The 26,083-nt window shown below is 39.2% G+C and overlaps 1 protein-coding gene across 12 annotated transcripts in view; it reads left to right on the top strand.

Moving 5' to 3' along the window:
* The window catches only part of RNF111 (ring finger protein 111), a 121,193-nt gene that overhangs the window by 74,115 nt on the left and 20,995 nt on the right, over window positions 1-26,083 (top strand). For 9 of the 12 annotated variants that reach the window (XM_033189939.1, XM_033189945.1, XM_033189937.1 and 6 more), the window contains 4 exons: window positions 3,407-3,570; window positions 6,042-6,236; window positions 15,460-15,779; window positions 25,140-25,398. In XM_033189939.1, the coding sequence (XP_033045830.1) occupies window positions 3,407-3,570; window positions 6,042-6,236; window positions 15,460-15,779; window positions 25,140-25,398 (938 nt within the window). The remainder of the gene's footprint in view (window positions 1-3,406; window positions 3,571-6,041; window positions 6,237-15,459; window positions 15,780-25,139; window positions 25,399-26,083) is intronic. The other 3 variants (XM_033189942.1, XM_033189947.1, XM_033189949.1) reach the window with 1 other exon arrangement.

Below are 26,083 nucleotides of genomic sequence, written 5' to 3'. Positions count from 1 at the left end.
AGTACTGGGACTGTAGGCACATGCCACTAAGCCCGTCTAGATTTGTGGTTTTCAAAGCAGGCTGCGTTAAACTCACCTGGAGAGATAATAAAATAAAGCTATATTGTTGCCTAGACTCTTTCCCAGACTTGAACTAGAATTTTAGAGGTTAGTCTTTTTAAAAGCACCCCAAGTATACAATGAGAGTTAAGAGTTAATGCTCTGAATACACAATAATTTTACTTAGTGTTTTATAAAATTGTATTTTGTTTATTTATTTATTTATTTATTTTTTGAGACGGAGTCTCACTGTGTTGCCCAGGCTGGAGTGCATTGGCCAGATCTCAGCTCACTGCAAGCTCCGCCTCCCGGGTTTACGCCATTCTCCTGTCTCAGCCTCCTGAGTAGCTGGGACTACAGGCACCCGCCACCTCACCAGGCTAACTTTTTGTATTTTTTAGTAGAGACGGGGTTTCACCATGTTACCAGGATGGTCTCGATCTCCTGACCTCGTGATCCGCCTGCCTTGGCCTCCCAAAGTGCTTTGTTTACAGGCTTGAGCTACCGCGCCCGGCCAAATTGTATTTTTTTTAATGATAAGGAGAATTGATCTCCTTTGAAATTTAGATGTGAATAGTATGTAAATATTTGGGATGGTATTAAAATTAAAAATGAAAGAATATTAAGGGGTATTGATGTTGAAATAGCCCTTTTGGTTAGAATCTACTTGTTTCAATATGTTACTCATTGATACTAGCGAAACTTGTGCTGTTACTGTGTTAGGGCACCCTAATTCAAAACATAGTTTGACTCTTTGTCCTTCACTTAGTAATTTTATCTATGCCCTGAACTAACACATCAATGAAACATCTTCATCTGTTTTTATAAATAACTGGAAAAGACATTGCCTTATTGCAGAATCACTTTGACTCTCCCTGTGAAATATCACCTCCTAACACAGCATTCATCTTATACTTTAGATGATTATAAGTATTTGTAATAGTAGCAATAAAGAGTTGCTTTGTTACATTTGATACACCAAACTAATAAACTAACAGATGAGTATTAGTTTTTGTGTTGGAACGAATTTAGAAATGCATTTGCTTGTTGCATGTTAATATGTTACTGATTTTAAAAGTATATATTCATATTTCTGACATCTGTTACAAACACTTAGAACATGCTTTTCCACTTGCCATTTTAGCATCGAAGTGCTACCTCTAAAGGCATGTAAGTGAGCATTCTATAACATATCCTTGTTTGTTTTAATTTTATATGATTTTCCCCAACTCTGAGTAAAACTGATAATCAGTATTATGTACCACACCTATCCTGTGACTGTGCATAGTGCTTCGTACAACATTGACTCAATTTTTATGAGCTGTAAGGACTACTGAAATTATGGGCATATTTTTCATTGTAGGACTAGAGGTCTTGGACATGGTTGATGGACATGGTTGACATCAACCATTGGACATGGTTGATGTCAAGCAGATGCATTTACCTGAGTAATAGACAATGATCTTGAAAAAGACCCACAGTGTACATGACCCATTGTTATATTTCCTTATTGTTATCTGAGATACTAACTTTGTTATTGTTTAGCTGGCTTTTGGCCCTTTCGTTTATTTTACTTATTTATTTATCTTTTTGGGATGGAGTCTCCCTCTGTCACCCAGGCTGGAGGGCAGTGGCGCCATCTTGGCTCACCACAGCCTCCGTCTCCCAGGTTCAAGCAATTCTCCTGCCTCAGCCTCGTTAGTAGCTGGGATTACAGACATGAGCCACCACGCCTGGCTAATTTTTTTTTGTATTTTTAGTAGAGACGGGGTTTCACCATATTGGCCAGGCTGGTCTCGAACTCCTGACCTTGTGATCTGCCCACCTTGGCCTCCCAAAGTGCTGGGATTACAGGCATGAGCCACCTATGCTCGGCCTGGCTCTTTCATGTAAGAGAGTATTTCTGTGTTTTAGAGTCTTTTGTGTCAGGATTTGACAGTTGTTACTAATCATAGTGGTCACTAATACCTCCTTGAGATTTCCTCATACATTCAGTTTTTTTGCAGTTGTTCCATCTAGTAAAATATGATGGCTTTCACAAAAGTGCTGCAAAGTGGACCTATAACTTCCTTCAGCTATTAAGAGCTTCCCAGAGATAATAGACTACTCAGTCTCATCATAGACTTTTGGTTTTTCAAGAATTTTAAATGGTGATATCTGTCCTCAGACGAAACCATTTTATCCCAAGACATTTGTTTACTGTCATGGCTCAAGCTATACCACAACTGTTTCTGATATGTTCTATCCTGTTTTGACAGTGGCTGAGTAATTAACCTTTATACTCCTTCTTAAGAATTTTATTTTAGAATTTGAACTTTTTAAACTCTAGGTTCTATAATCGTTGAAGTTCAAGTTGGGCTGAAAATGTTGAGGCCATTTTCAACCCACTTTGACCTTTGGAGTTGTCTTCTGAATGGTTAAGCTCCCACCCCCGGTGACCTTTTATATTACAGATATTTTCCGTAAATGCTGACAATAAGCTTATAAGCAGTTTTATATTAGTTTGAGCAGGAGAAAGCCCTTGTGTTTTATTGGCCTCACCTTTCTAAAAGAGTTATTTTTTTCTCCTGGAGACTTAGGACTGCATATTCTACATATTATCCCTGTATATCCTCAGTCCAAATCTTTAATAGTTGAGTCTTTAAAAGTATATACACCTGTAAGTAAATTTAGAGCACTGTAATGCCACACACATACTTAAATGAAGTTAGATGTTTAGGGTTTGCAATCACATGTTTTAAAAGCATAAAGTAGCTCATGCAAATGATACTTATTATGGCTACCAAACTAGTAAACTAATCACAATATCCTTACATCTACACATAGGAAATCTCCCTGGTGCTTGTTTGTTATTATTATTATTTTGTTTTCTTTTATGGCAATACTAGAAACTTAGCTTGGTTTAGGACTCCCAAAGCAATGTTTTGCAAATCTATCCTGAGCTAAACATACAAGACCTTGTGGTATTATTAAATGTGTAGGATGTTATTTTTATTCCTTTATATATGGTGAATAATTTTAGCTATTAACAGAAAATGTAAAGAGTTTATTATAACCTGGGTAAATACCCAAAGTAACTGTGGAAGAGAGAGTAGCATTCTTGAAACAGAATCCTGTATTTTACACTAATGATTGGTACAACATAGCATTTCTTATATTCTTAGGTCAATTAGTTGGTGATTAATTCAGCAAAGTTTACTGAGTGCCAGACATTGTGCTAGTCATGATTTTTAATTCTGTTATGATTATTTCTTTGGAGAAATCTTGTATGAAAAATGTAACATTTAGTAAGAAAGGCTTATGGGTTTTTGTGGTGACTAATAATTCTTTATTTATATTTACTAACTTAATATTGATGTCATTTAAGGTCTCGTTCAACCCTTGGACACTCCAGATCTCACTGGAGCCAGGGTTCAAGTTCTCATGCAAGTCGGCCACAGGAGACACGGAACCGCAGTAGGATTTCTACTGTTATACAGCCCTTGAGGCAGAATGCAGCAGAAGTTGTGGACCTTACCGTTGATGAAGATGGTAAATTGAAGTAGTAACCGTAGAAAATTATAAAAGGAGTTTGATAAAAGGAAATCTGTTAAGATGCTAGAAACCCCTTCTGCTTACTGGTAATATATTATTAAACTACAGGGAAATTGTCAGATTTTTTAATCTCAAGTTTTTAATTGATATAATATCCTAGGCTTGTAAATTTACATAAAATTCTTTGTGGTTATTGTTTCAATATTTGCTAGCTATTTTCTCAGGAAGAAATATTTTTACAAGTGGTAGTTTGAGGTTAGCTCAAACTAGTTTAGTTTGATTTGTAATATGATTGTCTTTAACTTGCCATGAAAAAGTAGAAGCAGCACTTTTAAAATATAAACACAAAAGCAGTATAACTGAATTTTAAATGACTAATACTGGCTATTTGAAATGTCTAATTTTACTTTTAAAAGTTATGTTATCCTTCAGTATTATTTATACCTTTCTGTGCTGCTCATTTTTTGTATTGTATTTTGGCTTATGGCTGTACCCAAGTAACTGAGGAAACAAAACCAGAGTTGGAATACAGAGGTTAGGAAAAATGGTGGGATTTATGAATATATGAATGAATACATATGTGAATTTGCCCACATATTAAGAATCATCTCGAGGTATTATTAGTTATATTTTAGGAAATGGTCAATCATAATTTCCCAAAAGGAAAATGGTAAGCCATATATGAGTTTGTTAGGTTTGGGAGTTAGCTATAAATTGGGCAAAGAATATATCAGGTAGACGGAAAGAGTTGGAGGACATATGCAATCAGCTCTTCTATGGGCTGTTTGCAGTTTTGGTGGTCTTAACTTTCAGAGTATCAGTACTCAGTTGTTTATGAAGAGATAAACAACTGTTTGCCTTTCATTCAACAGTCTCTTCGTTTTTGTTTTGAAACACCATAAATTATCTGTAAGACAGTGGTTAATGTAATAGGGATTAATTAATGATGACAGTTAATTAAATATAGGGTGACTATTTTGGAAACTTTTTGTTTGTGTTCCAATGTGACACCTGCTAGCTGGTAAGTAGGAGAAGGTGATAGAGTAGCCTTTTCCACATTACAGTAAGTTCAACCAGAATTTACACTTTACTGGGTTAAAAGTATTCCAGTGATCAGTAGATGCTCCCTTTCCCCTACTAGTTTTTCTCAGTGGAAAGCTTCTCTCTTATTAAAAATAAATCCAAAACTAAGTACATCAGACCAGTGGTTCTCAAATAGGGGCAGTTTTCTCCCCCAAGTGGTATTTGGCAATGTCTGCAGACATTTTTGGTTTTCACAGTTAGGGGAGGATGCTACTGACATCTTATGGATAGAGACCATGGTTGTCGCTCAACATTGTATGGTTCACAGTGCACATCTCCTCCCCAACGAACAAAAAATTGTCTAGCCCAAAATGTTAGTATTGCCAAGGTTGAGAAACGCTGGTTAAACACAGAAGTTCTTTTCCCCCTTTTTTGTGTACAAGCAATTTACATATACATTTGGACATACTAGCATTCAAAGTGTCCCATATAGACTCACAGTTACTATTTGTGCATAAGGAATTAGCTTACCATACTGTATTGTATAGAAAGTCAACCCTCTCATTCCATAACACATTAAGAGACCCCCTTATTTTCAGATTTAATTGTGTGTGACTGTGCTTTGGATGGATTTATTCCCATTGTTCTCAATTTTAAGCAACCATTTTAAGCTTAGTTCTTTGAAACTTACTCATAAGTTGAAGTCTACCTGAAATTTTTTACTTTCTGATAGAAAATGTTAATTTTTATTAGAAAGCACTGATGAATATTAACATTTACAAAATTTTCTTTGGAAAACATATAAAAGGCATGGAAAGAAGATTAAAACAGATATTAGAAATCATAGCTAATGTTAAGTGAATGCTGTCTGTAAAGCATCATACAAAATATGTGATCTCAGTTCATCCTAATGACAGTTCTATGAAGAAATTCTGATATTTTCCCAGTTCTACAAATGAGGAAATGGAGAATGGTTAAGTAACTTATTTATATTCATACTGTCAGTGGTGAAATCAGTATTGCTATCCAGGCAGTCTTACCCTAGAATCCATATTGTGCCAGACACCTTATGGTTTGTAACACTATTCTGACAGCTTGTGACCATGTGTATGTGCATAGCAAGGAACTTTTACTTTCCTTTTACTCTTCTTTGTTATAGATCAGACAACTTATTTAGAAGCTACCTGAAAAACTATTAAATTACCTAAATTATTGAAATAGGCATATCAGTGTTGAATTTTTAAAAATGCAGTCATATTTTGGTAACATGTCAGTTTGATATTGCAGTTTAGCTTTATGAAAGCTTTCTTTACCATATGTTATTAGAGAGCTTGTATTTTTTAAGTTTTTTTATTTAATAATTATAAACACATTAGCTTAGATTAAAATATAACCCTTTATCTAATTTGTTTTGAAATGCTAAGTTGACATTTTGTATTTTGTAGAACCTACTGTAGTACCAACCACTTCTGCAAGAATGGAATCACAAGCTACTAGCGCTTCCATTAACAATTCAAATCCATCTACCTCTGAGCAGGCCTCTGATACTGCTTCAGCTGTCACCAGTAGCCAACCTTCCACAGTGTCAGAGACTTCAGCTACTCTTACAAGCAATAGTACCACTGGCACTTCTATAGGAGGTATGTAAAAAAGTGGAGGAGGGGAGACTTTTTGTCATTACTTTTGTTAGGGAATGTATTGTTTTTAAGTCTAAGATTTTAGCTATGTTAATAAGCGGGTATTCTTACATTATAATAAACTTCGTATGTTATCAAGGTAGTCTTTACTATAATTAGGCTGATTTCATATTTGAGTTTGTACGCCATATGTGGCCAGAGTATTATACCTCAAATAAGAGAGCTTGGGGAGAAGTAAATGGCTGACACCAAAAGCATGAGCAACAAAACCAAAAGTAGGTAAGTTGAACTTCATCAAAATTTAAAACTTTCATGCATTAAAGGACGATATCAAGATAGAAGACAGCCTACAGAATGGGGAAAAGAAAAATACTGTAAATCCTATATCTGATAAGCACTTTAGAATCCAGAATCTACAAAGCACTCTTAAAACAGCCCAACAGGCTAGGTGTGGTGGCTCATGCTTGTAATTCCAGTATTTGGGAGGTTGAGGCAGGAGGATCACTTGAGGCCAGGAGTTCGAGACCAGCCTGGCCAACATGGTGAAACCCTATCTCTATTTATATTTAAAAAATAAAAAAGTAAAAACAAACAAACAAAAAGCCCCAACCCAACAGAAAGACAACCCAATTTTAAAATGAGGCAGGATTTGAATAGATATTTCTGAAGAAGTTATACAAATGACCAAGAAGCACAAGGTGCTCAACATCACTAATTGTTAGGGAAATGCAAATGAAAACCCCAATGAAATACCACTTTACACCCAGTAGTGTGTCTATAATTACAACACAAACAAAAATACAAAATCACTGGTCTTGGCAAGGACGTAGAGAAATTGGAACCCTTGCGAATTGCTGGTAGGAATGCAAAATAGTGCAACTGCTGAGGAAAACACTTTGATGGTTCCTCAGAAAGTTAAATAGAGTTACCATTGGATGCATAAGTCCACTCCTTCTATCTTCCCAAAATGATTGAGAATGGGAATGGGAGTTTTTAAAATTTTGATGATGTCCATTTTCTGGGGTTTTTTGGTTGTTGTTTGTTCTTTTGGTGTCATATCTAAGAAACCATTGCCTAATCCAAGGTTACAAATATTTATTCCGGAGTTTTCTTTACAGTTTTAGCTCTTATCTCAAGGTAGTTCTTATGTTTCAATTAGCAATGATATCTCTGGCTCTCTCTCGTATCATTTGTTTAACTGAGACTTAAACTAGCTTTCTTTCATTTTTGGATAATGGTACAGAGATAGGAACTTGCTAACTGCTTACCAATAGGGACACTGTAGACCCTGTAGCTTGTGGATTGACTAAATCACCATTAATAATGAAACCATCTTATATTTTCTATCACTTTTTGCTTTTAATAGTGTCTCATTTAATTCTTTTAATATTCATGTAATTTACATCTCGCAGATTAGAAAACTGCGTGTGGCTGGATCAGGAAGTACTCTGTCCTCTGCAAAACTAAGGGCATAACTAAGAAACATTCTCAAAGAGATTTCCCAGGAGTGTCTTTTTTGTTTTTTTGGCCCAGGCTAGTCTTGAAGTTCCAGGCTCAGGTGATCCTCCTCCCTCAGCCTCCCAAGTAGCTAGGACTACAGGTGTGAACCACCGTGCCCAGTAAGGGTATCTTTTAAGTACGTTCTCTGAAAAAATGTAGGCAGAAATGAAATGGGCTTTTATTTCATTTGTTAAGTACATACTCTTAACTTAGCTTGTTACTTGGATATCTTATATGTTATTGTATATCTTTTAACCCTTTTTTTTATTTTTTATTTTAATTTTTTATTATTATACTTTAAGTTCTAGGGTACATGTGCATAACGTGCAGGTTTGTTGCATATGTATACTTGTTTTAACTCTTAAAAAAAAAAAAAATCCTTGGCCGGGCGCGGTGGCTCAAGCCTGTAATCCCAGCACTTTGGGAGGCCGAGACGGGTGGTTCACGAGGTCAGGAGATCGAGACCATCCTGGTCTACACGGTGAAACCCCGTCTCTACTAAAAAATAAAAAAAAAAAAAACTAGCCAGGCGAGATGGCGGGCGCCTGTAGTCCCAGCTACTCGGGAGGCTGAGGCAGGAGAATGGCGTAAACCCGGGAGGCGGAGCTTGCAGTGAGCCGAGATCGCGCCACTGCACTCCAGCCTGGGCGACAGAGCGAGACTCCGTCTCAATTAAAAAAAAAAAAAAAAAAAAAAAAAATCCTTGACATGGTGAGACTCATACCTGTAATCCCAGCTCTTTGGGAGGCCAGGGCAGGCAGATCACTTGCGCCGAGGAGTTTGAGACCAGCCTACACAACATGGTGAAACCTTGTCTCCTTTGAAAAAAAGAAAACAAAAGCAAACAAACAAACAAAAAAAAAGAAAATTGCAGAAATTAACGAGGCGTGGTGACACACACCTGTAGTCCCTGCTACTCAGAGACTGAGTCAGGAGTATATCATGTGATCCTGAGAAGTCGAAGCTGCAGTGATCCTCGATGGCACTACTGCACTCCAGCCCAGGTGACAGAGCGAGACCCTGTTTCAAAAAGTAAAAAAACTATTGATGTTGGCATTTCTCTTACCATTTCAGACATGAAGAAACCTGAGAAGTTACGTACCTTGACAAAACTGTAATAATCTTTGAGGCAGGGATTTGACTTCTCATTGATGCCTGTCTCCTGTTATAGCGTTATGTAGCATTATTCTTTTTTTTTTTTTTTCTGTGAGACAGGGTCTGACTCTGTTGCCCAGGCCCGTGTGCAGTGGCTCACTGCAGTCTCCGCCTCCTAGGCTCAAGTGATCCTCCCGACTAGCTGGGGGACCACAGGCATGCACAACCACGCCCGGCTAATTTTTGTATTTTTGTAGAGATGGGGTTTTGCCATGTTGCCATGTTGCCCACACTGGCCTCAGTCTCCTGGGCTCGAGTGATCCACCTGCCTCAGCCTCCAGAAGTGCTGGGATTACAGGTGTGAGCTACCACACTTGGCCTATCTGTAGCATTATTCTTACCTACATTTTATGTGATACAGTCCCAACTTTATTTCAGAATAGTCTGAAAACTTTTATATGTAAATCCTCGTTCATTTACAAATCAGATTTAATTTCTGAGCATGTTGGCTACAGTCCTAAATGGGCCTCTCTTAAGGTCCATTTCCTTCCAGGACGCTATGGAACATGAGTTCAACTATTTTCTCTACCACCTGTCCTTATCTTGTACCTCTTTGAATCTTTCTGACCCTCACATTCAAGCCATCTAGCTTCACGCTTATCCAAGTTCCTCCATAAATTTATGGTTTCTAATCCTGGGCTTTCTCTAGGAAATCTTGATCAGATATCTTGATCAGTTCCCTTTCCTTCCACTAAGTGCCTATTTCAAAACACTCTCCTTTTCCTCAAGGTTTTCATTACCCAGGGGAAATTTTAAAAAATGAATAAATGAAAGTTCTTAAGCATGAACTCCTGCAACTTCCAACGCCTCCATATAAACTTTTGTGGCTCTCTACCTGACCTCCTCTACTAGTTCCCAGTCTCCTAACTCCTTCCTGTCCCTTTCAGTTCCTTTATCTGTGCTCTACCTCTTATCCTTTCCTTTGTCCTTAACCTTGCTTTAACAGTTATCTTCCCTGTGTCTTCAGCATCTTCTCTGGTGTCATTTCCTTAGTACATGCACATGTACACTTGTATTATGTCTATGTACATTTAAGTGTATTTTTGTCACACTAAACTCTTTCCTCTAATGGGCTTCTGACTCCTTTCATAATGAATAAACATGATCTTTTAAAATCTGACAATAGTCTCTTTTTCATAATTTGTTTTCTTCCCGGTATTGTGTTCTCATCCTTCTCACTAGCCCATTTCGTTACTGTAAGTGTTGTCACCTATCAGTAGTATGCTGATGACTCTCTCTCCTGTGTTTTTTGACCGCTGTATTTGTTTTAAACATCTTTTTTTTTTTTTTTTTTTTTTGCGAGACAGGGTCTTGCTTTGTCACGTAGGCTGGAGTGCAGGCTCACTGCAGCCTGCACTTTCCAGGCTCGAGTGATCCTCCTGCATCAGCCCCACAAGTAGCCCCACAAGTAGACTACACTTCACCACACCTGGTCAATTTATGTATTTTTTGTAGAGTTAGAGTTTTGCCACGTTGCCCAGGCTGGTCTTGAACTCCTGGACTCAAGCAATTCACTTGCCTCAGCTTTCCAAAGTGCTGAGATTATAAGTGTGAGCCACCATGCCCGGCCATTTTAGACTTTCATATCCAGTTGCTTCTTGGACATCTGTCCTGGACCATTCTGCAGTCAGTTCAAACTCAATGTGCCACAAACAGCTTATTATCTGCCTAACCTCTCCATGTGGTCCTTGTGTTATGCATACATGATATCCTATATATTCATTTGTTGAACACATATTTATTGATTGCACACCATATGTCAAGCACTGTTCTAGGTAGTGGGAACAAAACAGATAAGTTTTTGTTCTAACAGAGCTTATACTCTAGCGGATAACAATAGCTAACATTTATTGAGCCTATAATGTTGGCTGGCGGATTTACCTATAGTAACTCTGAGTTTTGCAGTAACCAATGAGGCAGATTTTATTACTCTTCTCATTCTACAGGTGAAATAACATATCCAAGATTATGTGATAGTGGAGCAAGAATTCAAACCTAGGCAGTCTGGCGTGGCACCTCTCCTTTTCGCCTTTATGCCAAGTTTTCTCAACCTTGGCACTATTATTGACTTTGGGCCAGATAGTTCTTACAGTGGGAGGTGGGGAAGGACTGTGCATTACAGGATATTTAGCAGCATCCTTGGTTTCTAGCCTCCAGTAACATCACCTCCCCTCCGATTGTGACAACCAAAAATGTCTCCAGGCATTGCCAGATATTGGGGGCAGCATTGCTTTATGCTATGCTAGAACCCAGTGTTTCTGTTCTAATACTGGTTGGTTTGTATCCTAAATTGTCTCCATGCTTGATGATGAGCTCCTTAAGGGCCAGAGAGCAAGTGCTTCTCTTCTTGGCACTTAGCTACATGATTGCATGCTGCTTTTCCCTTGTGAATTTAACTTAAATACAGAAAGCGCTTATTGAGCCACCTACATTGTGCAAGCATGTTTCTGGTTGCTAAAGATAAAAACAGCAAAGGCAGACCTTACTGTAAGTTATGTTAAAGGCCAGGACTTTTCATTTTCATCTTTTTATTATCCAGTGCCTTTGTAGATCTTTTTGTTTGTTTGCTTGTTTGTTTGTTTTTTGAAACGAAGTCTCACTGTGTCACCCAGGCTGGAGGGCACTGGCGCCATCTCTGCTCACTGCAAACTCCGCCTCCCGAGTTCACACCATTCTCCTGCCTCAGCCTCCCGAGTAGCTGTGATTACAGGCGCCCGCCACCATGCCCGACTAATTTTTTGTGTTTTTAGTAGAGATGGGGTTTCACTATGTTAGCCAGGATGGTCTCAATCTCCTGACCTCGTGATCTGCCCGCCTCCGCCTCACAAAGTGCTGGGATTACAGACATGAGCCACCAAGTCCGGCCCCTTTTGTAGATCTTTTACCATGACTTTATTGTGTGTAAGACTGTTGAATGAATGATTAAAGTCATGCCTGCATCTCAGTAATCCTGCTAGAGTTACTGAAGGCACTCCTAGGAGGCACTTTAACTAAATTATTGTCACTGGGCTGTGGAGTTAATTTCCCTGATGCAGGTTCATGATTGTCTCATTTTTAGTGGGCCCTCTATGGGTTAATTATAATAGAAAAGGAAGTGTTTAATTGACTGAATCATATATCTTTGTATTTTACCTCTAATTTTTGACAATTTTATTTGGGTAGTAACTCTTGAATGAGAGGCTAATTGGTTGTCTTTACTTTCGGATGCAAGCCTATTTGAGAAACAAAGAGGTTCTGGACTGTAGGAAAATAGACTATTTAATTGGAAGCCTAATCTGTTGCCTAGGAAGTAGAGCTAAAAGGTCAGTCTTTTTTTCTGAAGCCATACTGTTAATGATTTTACACCTTAAGTATGTGTTCAGCCTTAAATACATTATAGTCATTGTGCCTCCTCTTCTCTCAATCTGATTTTTATATTCAAAATGCTCGAAGGTAAAAGATGACAAGCTATTTCTGAACAGATATGTGTCATATCCATCACTGCAGTGATGGTTAGAAACTCATACCCTGACTTTTTGAGTCACACGTAATCCTCAGGTAACTTGGTTTGTAAAATTACAGTGTCAGAGTTGGAAGGAACCATGAAGGTAATTTAGTGTATCCCAGTGAGTGAACTTAGTGTCTCAAAGGTTTTCAACCTTTTTTTCCTGATGTAATACACAATAAATGATACTGACTTGTATAACACTTTTACATAGGGACTAAGATAAAACCCTGAAAATGCTGTAGCAAGTAAAGCTACTGTAATAATGAATAATTGCTATACATATTATAATTTATAGGGAACAGTTACTTAATGTTGGTTTCAGCATAGCCCTAAGACACTGTTGATCACGGTCAGTTCCTGATATGCTAGTTTTAACACTGTCCAGGTTATTCAACACATTTGGAATACAAGTGAATGAAAGTAACATAATTATAGAACGGACTTTGGAACTGCTATTATTTATTTTAAAAGTAGATAATTTGTTGTCTTTGTTATTATTACAAATTACAATATTTAACATAATTCTCGGGGCAATTAGAGGTTAGTGACAATTTGTATTTTTCTTCCGTCCAAGTTCACAGACCCATGAATTCGAGTTCCCGGGTTAAGAACCTTTACAAAAGGGTTGGGAGATTAGCCCCCATAGGCCAGACTAGGAACTTGGAAAAATCAAATATACAGAAATTTAGATTAGAGCTACTGTGTGACAGAGGTTAGAGCACAGACCTTGAAGAGATGAGAATCAGGAAAGGCAGGATAGGACATATAAGAGAGGCAGAGCCAGGAGAATTTTAGGGAAATTTGCTGGAATCTTATCAAGCAGAGCCTGAAGCACCCCCCTACCCAGGTTCATTTATGTGAGCCCATAATTCCCTTTATTGTTTAAGCTGTTTTGGTTGGATTTTTATTTTATTTGTAAATAAGCAGAAGATTCCTAATTGATATATTGGCCCAGAAGAGATTAGCTAGGTACTTTGAGCCACATAGGAGCAAGGTATCCCTACTCTTGGGTACTCCAAAATCAAGGCTAGGACAGTAATGTTCCAGAATTCTAAGGATTCTGAGGAGATACCTCAGAATCAGAGTGGGAGTTTAAGGGTGGCAGCAGGGCAAGGCTTTGGCTTTAGACTCTTCACTCTTGTAATTTAATCAGAGGCTTCAGTTTTTTAAAATCTCTTTTATATAGTTTCCATATAATATTTAGTTTGAGGAAAAGTTTCTGGGTTTTAAATGAGTTTGAAACACTGGCACAGACTTTCAGGGGATACTTTTGCAGTTCTTCTGTCATAGAAGAACATACCTTCAAAATAGCTGGGCATGTGGCAGAGAGCATAATCAGGACTCGTGTTTTATATCAAGACGTGTATCTTCTAACAACCATGCAAGGCAATTTTATTACCACGTTTTATAGATGAAAAGGAGATTAAATAACTTTTTTAAGGTCACATTGCTAAAAGAAAGGTCCCAGATGAGAACCCAGATTCATTTGACTCTATGCTTCTTTCCCCACGATGTGACACTAAGTCACTAGATTTTTTTTTTTTTTTTTGAGACAGAGTCTCGCTCTGTCGCCCAGGCTGGAGTGCAGTGGCCGGATCTCAGCTCATTGCAAGCTCCGCCTCCCGGGTTTACGCCATTCTCCTGCCTCAGCCTCCCGAGTAGCTGGGACTACAGGCGCCCGCCACCACGCCCGGCTAGTTTTTTGTACTTTTTTTAGTAGAGACGGGGTTTCACTGTGTTAGCCAGGATGGTCTCGATCTCCTGACCTCGTGATCCGCCCGTCTCGGCCTCCCAAAGTGCTGGGATTACAGGCTTGAGCCACCGCGCCCGGCCGTCACTAGATTATTATAAAGCACATTTTATTTTCCAAGTATTAGAGTCTGATCATTTCTTTTATTCTATTGTATAGCGTCTAAAGGAAGGAAAAGATTCTGGTCCAGACATGGTGTCTTATGCCTGTAATCCAAGCACTTTGGGATGCCAAGGTGGGCGGATCACCTGAGCTCAGGAAGGAGCTCGAGACCAGCCTGGGCAATGTGGCAAAATCTCATCTCTACAAAGAAATACAAAAATTAGCTGGGCATGGTGCTGTGTGCCTATGGCCCCAGCTACTTAGGAGGCTGAGGCAGGAGAATCTGTTGAGCCTGGGAGGCGGAGGCTGCAGTGAGCCAAGATCGAGCCACTGTACTCCAGCCTGGCTGACAGAGTGAGACCCAGTCTTTTAAAAAAAAAAAAAAAAGGTTGGCGGATAGTGAGACTCAGCCTCTGACTGAGACTCAGCCTCTGAGACCAGACTCTGACTTGGGTGGCTGTGTCTTAAGAAGGTGAGATTTTAAGAAGTACATAGCTGGCTGCATTATGTAGGAATGATTTATGATGTTAGGGGTTCATGGAGCTCATGGGAAGAGCATTTGCTTTGTAGCATATAGTGGAAGGACTCGTGGTATTTTTAAACTTTTAAAATGCAATTTTACTTGTAAGGAATCATTTGTTATGCCCTAGGAAAACATGATCTATTGCCATACTTACACATCACAGTAAATATGAGCCTCCTGAAGAATTTAGAGTTTCAGGAAAATCCCTATGAAGACCACTGCCTAAAATTATATGATGTATATGTTAAGAATGTGGCACTATTGGCTGGGCATGGTGGCTCATGCCTGTAATCCCAGCACTTTGGGAGGCCAAGGCGAGTGGATCACCTGAGGTTGGGAGTTCAAGACCAGCCTGACCAACATGGAGAAGCCCCATCTGTACTAAAAATACAAAATTAGCCAGGCCTGGTGGAGGCGTATGCCTGTAATCCCAGCTACTCAGGAGGCTGAGGGAGGAGAATCGCTTGAACCCAGGCGGAGGTTTCGCTGAGCCGAGATGGCACCGTTGCACTCCAACCTGGGCAACAAGAGCGAGACTCCATCTCAAAAAAAAAAAAAAAGGAATGTGGCACTATCAGATTATTTACGGAGATTTGAATTTACTAAACATTTCTTTAAACATTTATTAATTATTTATACCCCATACTTATTTTTTTACGCAGTGATATTTCATGATTTGATTATTCTGTGCATTTTTTTCTGTTTCAAGATGACTCAAGGAGAACTACATCTAGTGCTGTAACGGAAACTGGCCCTCCTGCAATGCCAAGGTTACCTTCCTGCTGTCCCCAGCACTCACCATGTGGAGGGTCGTCACAGAACCACCATGCATTAGGACATCCTCATACAAGTTGCTTTCAGCAGCATGGTCACCATTTTCAACATCATCACCACCACCACCATACTCCCCACCCAGCTGTCCCAGTTTCTCCCTCCTTTAGTGATCCTGCTTGCCCTGTGGAAAGACCTCCACAAGTACAAGCACCTTGTGGAGCAAATAGTAGTTCTGGTACCAGCTATCATGAACAGGTATGTGGAATTTGAGTCAGTCTTTCTTTCCTGCCTCCCTTGTCTCTCTCTCTTGCTCCCATTTCTCTTTCTCTCTCCTTCTCCCTTTTCTCTCTCCCTTTTCCCTCATTCCTGGCTCTCTTCCCTCCCTGCATTTCTCTCCCTGCTTTCTTCCCTCCCTCCCTCCGTTCCTCTCTTTTCTTTTTTTTCTAACTCCTTCCCATTCTTCCTGTCTTTCCTTTCTCTCTTCCCCTCCTTCCTTCCCTCTCTTCCCTTTCCGCTTCCCCTTTGTTCCCTCCCTTTCCTTTCTTCTTTCCCTTCCCCTTCTTCCTGTTTTAGATGACTGGAAAACCCAGCATGAGGTAGTAACTACTTGAGTTAAAACCAACCCACCTTTCTTTTTTAGTTGTGGTGGCTTCAGGAGGAGAAAAAACCCCTAGGGATAGATTTTTATACACGGAATTAGTCACATTCTTACATTCAAAAATGGCCTAATTTTGTGGTCTGTGATTTCTTTTTAATTAAGTCTCTGGGATTTTCAGATGGACTAAATTATTACAACTAATTGAACGGACCAGGGATGTGGGTAATCAAAACTGATCCTTAATCTAAAAATCACTGTTTTTTTTTTTTTTTTTTTTTATTCTGGAATGGTTTTTGATGTTTTTAGTTAAATACAGTTGAATCTGGTCTTTGGGATCTTATTTTAAACAAATTGTTGAAACTCTAGTGTTAGGCTAATTCATGAAAAATTGGAAAATTCTCCCAGTTTTTCCCCTTTTGCCTCCTACTCTAGAGTTCACTATAACCTTCACTCATCTAGAAATAAACAGCCTTCTCACATGCAGACCTGTAGCATGTTTTCTTAGGAGCAGATGAGGTTTTCAGTTTATGGAGAATCAAAATGCCAGCAAAAAATTACAGTTAAATTAGTTGGTATTATTAGTGAGTTTGCAAAATGTCAAATAATATTAAGTTAGTATTGGCGATCACATGGCGTAAAAGAAGTCAAATGTTCCATGCTCCTTTAACTTTTGTTACGTCACTTCCATGTACGATTGGAATACAAGTCTGGGTGTTGCAACTTGGGAGGCTGAGGTAGGAAATCGCTTGAACCCGGGAGATGCAGGTTGCAGTGAGCCAAGATCACACCATTGCACTCCAGCCTGGGTGACAGAGTGAGATGCCATCTCAAAAAAAAAAAAAACAAAAACAAATAAATAACAAAACAAAACAAAAAATGTAATTTCAGAGAAAAGTTGTAATTTTGACATATAATATTCCAGGAAAAAAGTGCTGCAAAAAAAGTCAAAGAGGCTGGCATGGTGGCTCACACCTGTAATCCCAGCACTTTGGGAGGCCAAGGCAAGTGGATCACCTGAGGTCAGGAGTTCAAGACCAGCCTGGCCAACGTGGTGAAACCCCGTTTCTACTAAAAATACAAAAATTATCTGGGTGTGGTGGCGTGTACCTGTAGTCTTAGCTACTTGGGAGGCTGAGACAGGAGAATCACTTTAACCTTAGAGGTAGAGGTTGCAGTGAGCCAAGATCGCGCCACTGCACTCCAGCCTGGGCAACAGAGCAAGACTGGGAAGTTGTTGTTTTTTGTTTTGTTTTTGTTTTTTTTGAGACGGAATCTCACTCTTCTTGCCTAGGATTACAGGCATTAAGCCACCATGCCTGGCCAAGCTACTGCTTTTCTATGTCACCTGACCTTTCCTAAAGTACTTGCCTCATCTTTTAAAATTTTGATGGTATGTCTTCTGGGTCTGACGGATTAAAAATAATAAGGGCTGGGCGCGGTGGCTCATGCCTGTAATCCCAGCAGTATGGGAGGCCAAAGTGGGTGGATCACGAGATCAGGAGTTTGAGAACAGTCTGACCAACATGGTGAAACACCATGTCTACTAAAAATACAAAAATTAGCCGGGAGTGGTGGCACGTGCCTGTAATCCCAGGTATTCGGGAGGCTGAGGCAGGAGAATCGCTTGAACCTGGGAGGTGGAGGTTGCAGTGAGCTGAGATCACACCATTGTACTCCAGCCTGGGCGACAGAACAAGGGTCTGTTTCAAAAATAAAAAAATAAGGATAGGTATTCTCTTTAAAAATATAGCTGCTATTATCAAGAGGAAGTTTGAGTAGAAAATATAATTAGGCCGGGCGCGGTGGCTCAAGCCTGTAATCCCAGCACTTTGGGAGGCCGAGACGGGCGGATCACGAGGTCAGGAGATCGAGACCATCCTGGCTAACACGGTGAAACCTCGTCTCTACTAAAAGAATACAAAAAAACTGGCCGGGCGAGGTAGCGGGCGCCTGTAGTCCCAGCTACTCGGGAGGCTGAGGCAGGAGAATAGCGTAAACCCGGGAGGCGGAGCTTGCAGTGAGCTGAGATCCGGCCATTGCACTCCAGCCTGGGTGACAGAGCGAGACTCCGTCTCAAAAAAAAAAAAAAAAAAAAAAAAAAAAAAAGAAAATATAATTAAAGAGATTTTAGATGTTATTTCGGTTTTGGTAACATTTCTGGGTATTAACGGATGGTCCAGATCTGTCCTATCTCTTGGGAATGAGGGAGCATCAAGAAAAATTTTCCAGTGGATTGAATGAAAGGATCTGCTTCAAAGTATAACTTTCTTTTGCTATAAATTTGGTTACATGATGCTTCATAAGTATTGTAGGAAAATGGTGAAGAGGTGGGTCTACCAGCTTTTCCTACATTAAAGAGCTGCCAGAAGTCTCATTTGCAGAATATTTTGTTATTAATAAAATAATACAGCTAGTTTGAGACATCAGTTATGTATACAATGTTTTATTTCAGCTTGAGTTAATTATAGGTAGGATCTCTTTTACAGTTCTGTTCATTGTAAAATAAATATAACCCATTTACCAATCTATAAGTATTAGTAGAAGTATTTGGACTGCAAACAAAACTTGAGAAGAATCAACAGGATCCCAGGCATTTGGTGGTGATAATGGGTTTGAAGGTAAAGAGAGTGAGATTTTTGAAGATGACAGTTTGAGACTCATATCAATGTTTGTAGGACTTTAAAATTAATCACATGCTCATAAAATAACCTCATATAGTCTTCACTTTAGACCTGTTTGGGCACAGCAGAAAGTAGAGGAGCAGAAGAAGCAAACAAAACCTGAGATTTGTGATTTTGTAGATATCTTATGATTGAGTGCCAGATTGTGCATAGTCAAAGAAAAATTAGACCTGCAGACCGAGAAGATGCAGTAGTCATGTAGATAGTCCTCACTGCTTGCTTTGATATGACTTTCATCCCTACCCACCCCTGCCACACACCCCTCCACCCCCCAACCCCACCCCACTTCCTGCTTTTTGTTTTGTTTTGTTTTTTGTTTTTAAGAGAGGGTCTTGCCTTGTGTCTCAGGCTGTCCTAAAATTCCTGGGCTCAAGTAATCCTCCTGCCCCAGACTTCCAGTTAGCTGGGACTACAGGCATGTGCTACCATGCCTACCATGTATATTCATTAAAACAGCTATTTTTAAAAAAGAATAAGAAAACACATTAGAAACACAATATTTGTGTTCTCAATAAGGTTCAAAAGAGACTGCCTATTTGAGTTACAAACAAGTAGTCATAAATACGGGGTGTGTGATGCATCATTTATAATCTACGTAAGCCAATTATTATGTCCCATCACTATACTCATCTTGCTTACCCTTGATTGTCTTTCGAGAATAAGAGTTGAATGAACTGTTGGAATTGTGAAGAAGAGGGTTCTCATTACTGTTTTTTTCCCTTTATTCTTTAATGTTAACCCTCAGTTTCTTCTAGGAATTACTTTACTCTGGGAATGTTCTTAATCACTGACTGGAGATGAAGATAAGATGAAATTTGGTTACCTTTATAAGATGTTGATATTCTAGTCCACATCTAATTTTAATTTTCGTCTAAATAGTAGGGAAAGGATCGGAACCATAAACCTAAATTCACTCTTAAAACATTATTCTTAAACCTTATTTACCTGAATTGAAGACATACATTGTATTTGCCAATTCAACAGAAGGAGAACAGATGTATACTTGATTGTAGATAAATAATACAAAAGAAAGGAGCTCCTCCCTTTCTCTTTCCCAGCTTCTGTATCATCACTCCCCTTTCCTTTCAGCACCCAGAGTTCCTTTTGTTTCTATTATTCCCCCTGAGCCTAGAGCTCACTGAAACTAAAAAGACTACTGTGGTTCCTCTGAGGACAGCTGGGTGACTTGGGCCTTTGACAAATGCATTACCCTAGGTTTTATCATCTCGAGCCCCTCAGCTTCCAGTATTGAATAGTTCCTGTGTATAATTCCATATATAACATCAGACCTTTATGATTTTTAATCACATTTTGAAAAGTATGGTTCCAATGAACCTAAGCAGTAGGTTTGTATTTAAGAATACGAAGAAGTGGCCGGGTGCAGTGGCTCACGCCTATAATCCCAGCACTTTGGGAGGCTGAGGCGGGCGGATCACAAGGTCAGGAGGTCGAGACCATCCTGGCTAACATGGTGAAACCCCGTCTGTACTAAAAATACAAAAAAATTAGCTGGGCGTGGTGGCGGGCGCTGGGAGGCTGAGGCAGGAGAATGGCGTGAACCCGGGAGGCAGAGCTTGCAGTGAGCCAAGATCGCGCCACTGCACTCCAGCCTGAGTGACAGAGCAAGACTCTGTCTCAAAAAAAAAAAAAAAAAATACAAAGAAGTGATTCTTGGCTTTGTTCTAGATTAGAAGTGAAAGTGTTTTACTTAGGATTTTTCCAAATGCTTTTGGAAGGCAGTGCGTAGTGGCTTACGCCTGTAATCCTAGCACCTTGGGAGGCTGAGACGAGTGGATCACTTGACCACAGGAGTTCAAGAACACCCTGTGCAACATGGTGAAACCCCGTCTCTAACAAAACGAAACAAAAAAACAAAAATTAGCTGGGCGTGGAGTCTTGTGCCTTTAGTCCTAGCTTCTTGTGGGTGGCTGAGGCAGGAGAATCGCTTGAGCCTAGGAGGTGGAGGTTGCAGTGAGCCAAGATTGCGCCATTGCCCTCCAGCCTGGGTAACAGAGATCCTGTCTCAAAAAAAATAAATAAATAATAATAATAATAATAAACTTTTGGAGGAAAATATTACTTGATGAGTGGAAATGGAATCTACCCTCTGATTTAATTCCCAACTTAGTTAATGGGCTTTCCATAAAATCATATGCCTAATACAAGCATACCTTGGAGATACTGCAGGTTTGGTTCCAGACAACCACAATAAATACAATAAAGTGAATGTTGCAGTAAAGCAAGTCGCATGTATTTTTTGGTTTCCCAGTACATGTAAAATTTAATGTTTACACTGTACTAAGTCCACCGCACAGTGGCATTATGTTTAACAAATGTACATGCTTCAATTTAAAAATACTTCAGTTTAAAAATACCTTATTGTACATGTTTCAGTTTAAAAATAATTCAATTTAAAAATACTTCAGTTTAAAAATACCTTATTGTACATGTTTCAGTTTAAAAATAATTCAATTTAAAAATACTTTATTGCTAATACATTTTTAAAAAATGCCAGCAATCCTCTGAGACTTCAGCAAATTGTAAACTTTTTGCTGATGGAGGGTCTTGCCTTAATGTTGATGGCTATGACTGATGAGAGTGGTGGCACCTAAAGATTGGGGTGGCTGTGGCAGTTTCTTGAAGTAAGGTAACAGTGAAGTTTGCTGCATTGATTGACTCTTCCTTTCATGAAAGATTTCTCTGTAGCACATGATGCTGTTTAATGGCATTTTACCTGTAGAACTTCTTTCAGAATTGGAATCAATCCTTTTAAACTCTGCAGCTGCTTTAAGTTTATGTAATTTACTAATGTAATATGTTAAGTTTGTGTGATATTCTAAATCTTTTGCTGTCATTTCCATCTTGTTCCCAGTATCTGTACCAGGAGTAGATTCTATCTCAAGAAACCACTTTTGCTGTAGGTTTTTTCTTTTTGTTTTTTTAAAATGCTGTCTCTGGGGGCCTGCAATTTTTTTATTAAAAAAAGAAAAAAAAGAAACTACTTCCAGCCAGGCATGTTGGCTCATGCGTTTGTTCCCAGCACTTTGTGGGGCTGAGGTGGGAGGAGTTAAAGACCAATCTGGGCAACATGGCAAGACTCTGTCTCTACAAAAAGTTTAAAAATTAGCTGGGTGCTGTGGCGTGCGCCTGTGGTCCCAGCTACTTGGGAGGCTGAAGTTGGGAGGATTGCCTGAGCTGGGTAGGTGGAGGCTGCAGTGAGCCCTGTTTGAATCACTGCACTCCAGTGTAGGCAATGCAGTGAGACCTTGTCTCAAAAAAAATAAAAGAGACTGGGTGCAGTGGCTCACTTCTGTAATCCCGTCACTTTGGGAGGGTGAGGCAGGTAGATCACATGAGGTCAGCAGTTCAAGACCAGCCTGGCCAACATGGTGAAACCCTATGTGCACTAAAAATACAAAAATTAGCTGGGTATGGTGATATGCACCTGTAATCCCAGCTGCTCGTGAGGCTGAGGCCAGATAATCGCCTGAACCTGGGAGGCGGAGGTTGCAGTGAGCCAAGATTGCACTACTGCACACCAGCCTGGGCAATAGAGTGAGACACTGTCTCCAAAAATATATATAAAATAAATAAATAAACTACTTTCTTTGCTCTCTGTCAGAAGCAACTCATTCAACTTTTATCATGAGTTGCAGCAATTCAGTCACGTCTTCAGGGTCCAACTTCTTATTCTAGTTCTCTTGCTGTCTTCACAACATCTGCAGTTACTTCGAAGATCCAATGAAGTCTTGAACCCCTCAAAGTATGCATGAGGCTTGGAATCCACTTCTTCCAAATTATTAATGTTGGTATTTTGACTGCCTTCCATGAACCACAAATGTTCTTAATGACATCTAGAATGGTGACTCCTTTCTGTAAGGTTTTCAATTTACTTTTGCCCAGATTGATCAGAGGAATTATTATGGCAGCTATAGCCTTATGAAATGTATTTCTTTAATAATAAGACTTGAAAGTTGAAATTACTCCTTGATTCATAGTCTGCAGACTGGATGTTGTGTTAGCAGGTATGAAAACATTAATCCTCTTATACATCATCAGAGCTCTTGGGTGACTGTGCGTTGTCAATAAACAGCAATTTTCTTTTTTCTTTTTTGAGAAAAGGTCTCACTTTTGCCAAGCAGTAACATTTTGAAAGGAATCTTTTTTTCTTAGTAGTGGGTCTCAACAGTATTCTTAAAGTGTTCAGTAAACCACGTAAATGGATGTACTGTCATCTATGCTTTGTTGTTTGTTAATGGAGCACAGGCAGAATAGATTTAGCATAACTCTTAAGGGCCCTGGGAATTCTGGAATTGTAAATGAGCATTGGATTTTAAATCACCAACTACATTAGACCCTAACAGGAATCATCCAGTCCTTGGAAACTTTGAAGTCAGCCATTGACTTCTCTTTAGCTATGAAAGTCCTGGATGACATCTTCCAATATTAGGCTGTTTTGTCTACATGGAAAATCTGTTATTCGTTGTAGCACTTTCCATAAATGATCTTAGCTAGATTTTCTGGATAACTTACTGCAGTTTCTACATCAGCATTTGCTGCTTCACCTTGCACTTTTATCTTATAGAGATAGTGTCTTTCCTTGAATTTCATGAACTGACCTCTCCTATCTTCAAACTTTTCTTCTGCAGCCTCCTTGCCTCCCTCCGCCTTCATAGAATTGAAGAATTAGGGCCTTGCTCTGGTTTAGGCTTTGGCTTAAGAGATCTTCCATCTAGATCACTAAAACTTTCTTTAGATCAGCAATAAGGCTGTTTCACTTTCTTGTCATTTGTGTGTTCACTGGAGTACTTTCAGTTTCTTTCAAGCATTTTTCCTTTGCATTCATTACTTGGCTAACTGGTGCAAGAGGCCTAGCTTTTGGCCTATCTCGGCTTTTGACACGCCTTCCTCACTAAGCTTAATCATTTCTTGGTTTTGATTTAAAATGAGATATGTGCAAATCTTCCTTTCACTTGAATACTTAGAGGCCATTAATTGGCCTAATTTCAGTGTTGTTGTGTCTCAGGGAATAGGGAGGCCCGAAGAGAGGAGAGGAGGGTAACGGGGAAACATCTAGTCAGGACACACATGTTTATGTATTAAATTTGTTGTCTTATATGGGCACAGTTCTTGGTGCCCAAAGCAATGATCATAGTAACATCAGGGACTATCACCATAACAGATAAAATAATGAGAAAAATATAAATATTATGAGAATTACCAAAATGTGACAGACACAGAGTTTCCACATGCTGTTGGAAAAATAACTCTCATAGACTTGCTTGACACAGTGTTGCCACAAACCTTCAGTTTGTTCAAAATAAAACAAAAAACCCTGAACATCTGCAAAGCACTAAATGTGCCTGTAAAATGCAATAAATGTGCCTATAAAAGGAAGCAGTGGTTTAACTTTTTTCTTCTTATTTTTTTGAACAAGTGAAAGCTTGACGTGGCAAAGGTAATTCATAATTTAGTCTGAAAAATCTTATGTCCATTGTTATTTTGAATAATGTAGATTTGTTTATTAGAGTTTTAGTTGAATTCTTACTTTGTGCAGTTTGGAACTTGGGGCAGGTAAGATTTTTCCTAGAACCTTACTATTTTCTCTAGTGTGATAGTACTAGAGATAGATTTCTCAAGGAATCCTAAAGTACTAGTCACAGTGTTGGGATAAAGGAGAATATGGAAGTATGATTTTAAAGTTTCTAAGATGTATTTGTTATAAGACAAAAAGACTTTATTAAACTTTTGTTCATCTTGTGATAAAATCTTATGCTTGATTTTTAAAAATTGATTTAACTATAAAACCACTGCAATTTTCAAAATCCAAGATACACTTGATATATACAAGATAACCAAGTATTTTGTTGGTGCTCACTAGTTTTTCACACTAAGAATCTTACTATTTTTAGGCCGGGCGCGGTGGCTCAAGCCTGTAATCCCAGCACTTTGGGAGGCCGAGACGGGCGGATCACGAGGTCAGGAGTTCGAGACCATCCTGGCTAACACGGTGAAACCCCATCTCTACTAAAAAATACAAAAAACTAGCCGGGCGACGTGGCGGGCGCCTGTAGTCCCAGCTACTCGGGAGGCTGAGGCAGGAGAATGGCGTAAACCCAGGAGGCGGGGCTTGCAGTGAGCCGAGATCCGGCCACTGCACTCCAGCCTGGGCAGCAGAGCAAGACTTCGTCTCAAAAAAAAAAAAAAAGAATCTTACTATTTTCAAACTAATTTAAAGATTATGTTTTTTTGGTTGTGTTAGGAATACTTTTATAATATAACATGAAATGTTTGACCAAACTTCAGAAAGATAAAATATACTTTCTTTTTATATAGCAGGCATTGCCAGTAGACCTGAGCAACAGTGGTATCAGAAGTCATGGAAGTGGCAGTTTTCATGGAGCATCTGCATTTGACCCCTGCTGCCCTGTTTCTTCCTCCCGAGCCGCAATCTTTGGCCATCAGGCTGCTGCTGCACCAAGTCAACCTTTATCATCAATGGATGGCTATGGATCAAGCATGGTTGCGCAGCCCCAGCCCCAGCCCCCTCCACAGCCCTCTCTCTCATCATGTCGACATTACATGCCACCCCCTTGTAAGTATAAACTTAATAGACACAAAATCTAGAGGCATATCAATGAAATATTTTATACTCCTTTATGAAATAACCTGTAATTAATCCCAGTTCTTAAATTTTTAGTATTTACTTGGCTTAAGAGTAGGTTATGTTTTTTCCCATGTTAATATTATGAAATTGAGGTGGATTGAATGGAAGTCTTAAGGAATTTAGATTTGTTCTTTAGGATAGCTGAAGAAATGTGAAAGTTGAGTAGTATTTCTAGGCACAGTAAAGTAAATTTTAAGAATTCTCAAGCAGTTAACTGAGGCATAAGAGAGAATTTCCTCACAGCAAGCTTTGGGAGTTATAAAAGGGTTTTTATATTCATTTGATGCAGGCAATTAAAATATAACCACGGTTGGGCATAATGGCTCACTCCTGTAATCCCAGCACTTTGGGAGGCCAAGACAGGAGGATTGCTTGAGGCCAGGAGTTTGAGACCAACCTGGGCAACATAGTGATACCTGGTTTCTATAAAAATAAAATAAAATAGAACCAGGCATGCCTTTCTAAAGAAATTGAAATTTGTTAGATAGCATAAGAAATGATAAATACCCTAAGGCTGTGTAACATATTTACTATTTTGTTAGATCATAAGCTAATAATGAAATTGAAGCTTCATAAACGCTTGGCTGATAAACACCAAAAATTCATGCCAGAA

This window comes from Trachypithecus francoisi, unplaced genomic scaffold (genome assembly GCF_009764315.1).
Source record: "Trachypithecus francoisi isolate TF-2019V2 unplaced genomic scaffold, Tfra_2.0 Lachesis_group3, whole genome shotgun sequence".
Taxonomy (NCBI): Eukaryota; Metazoa; Chordata; class Mammalia; order Primates; family Cercopithecidae; genus Trachypithecus; species Trachypithecus francoisi.
Note: the sequence above shows the minus strand (reverse complement) of the source record. Positions and strands in the feature narration are given on the sequence as shown.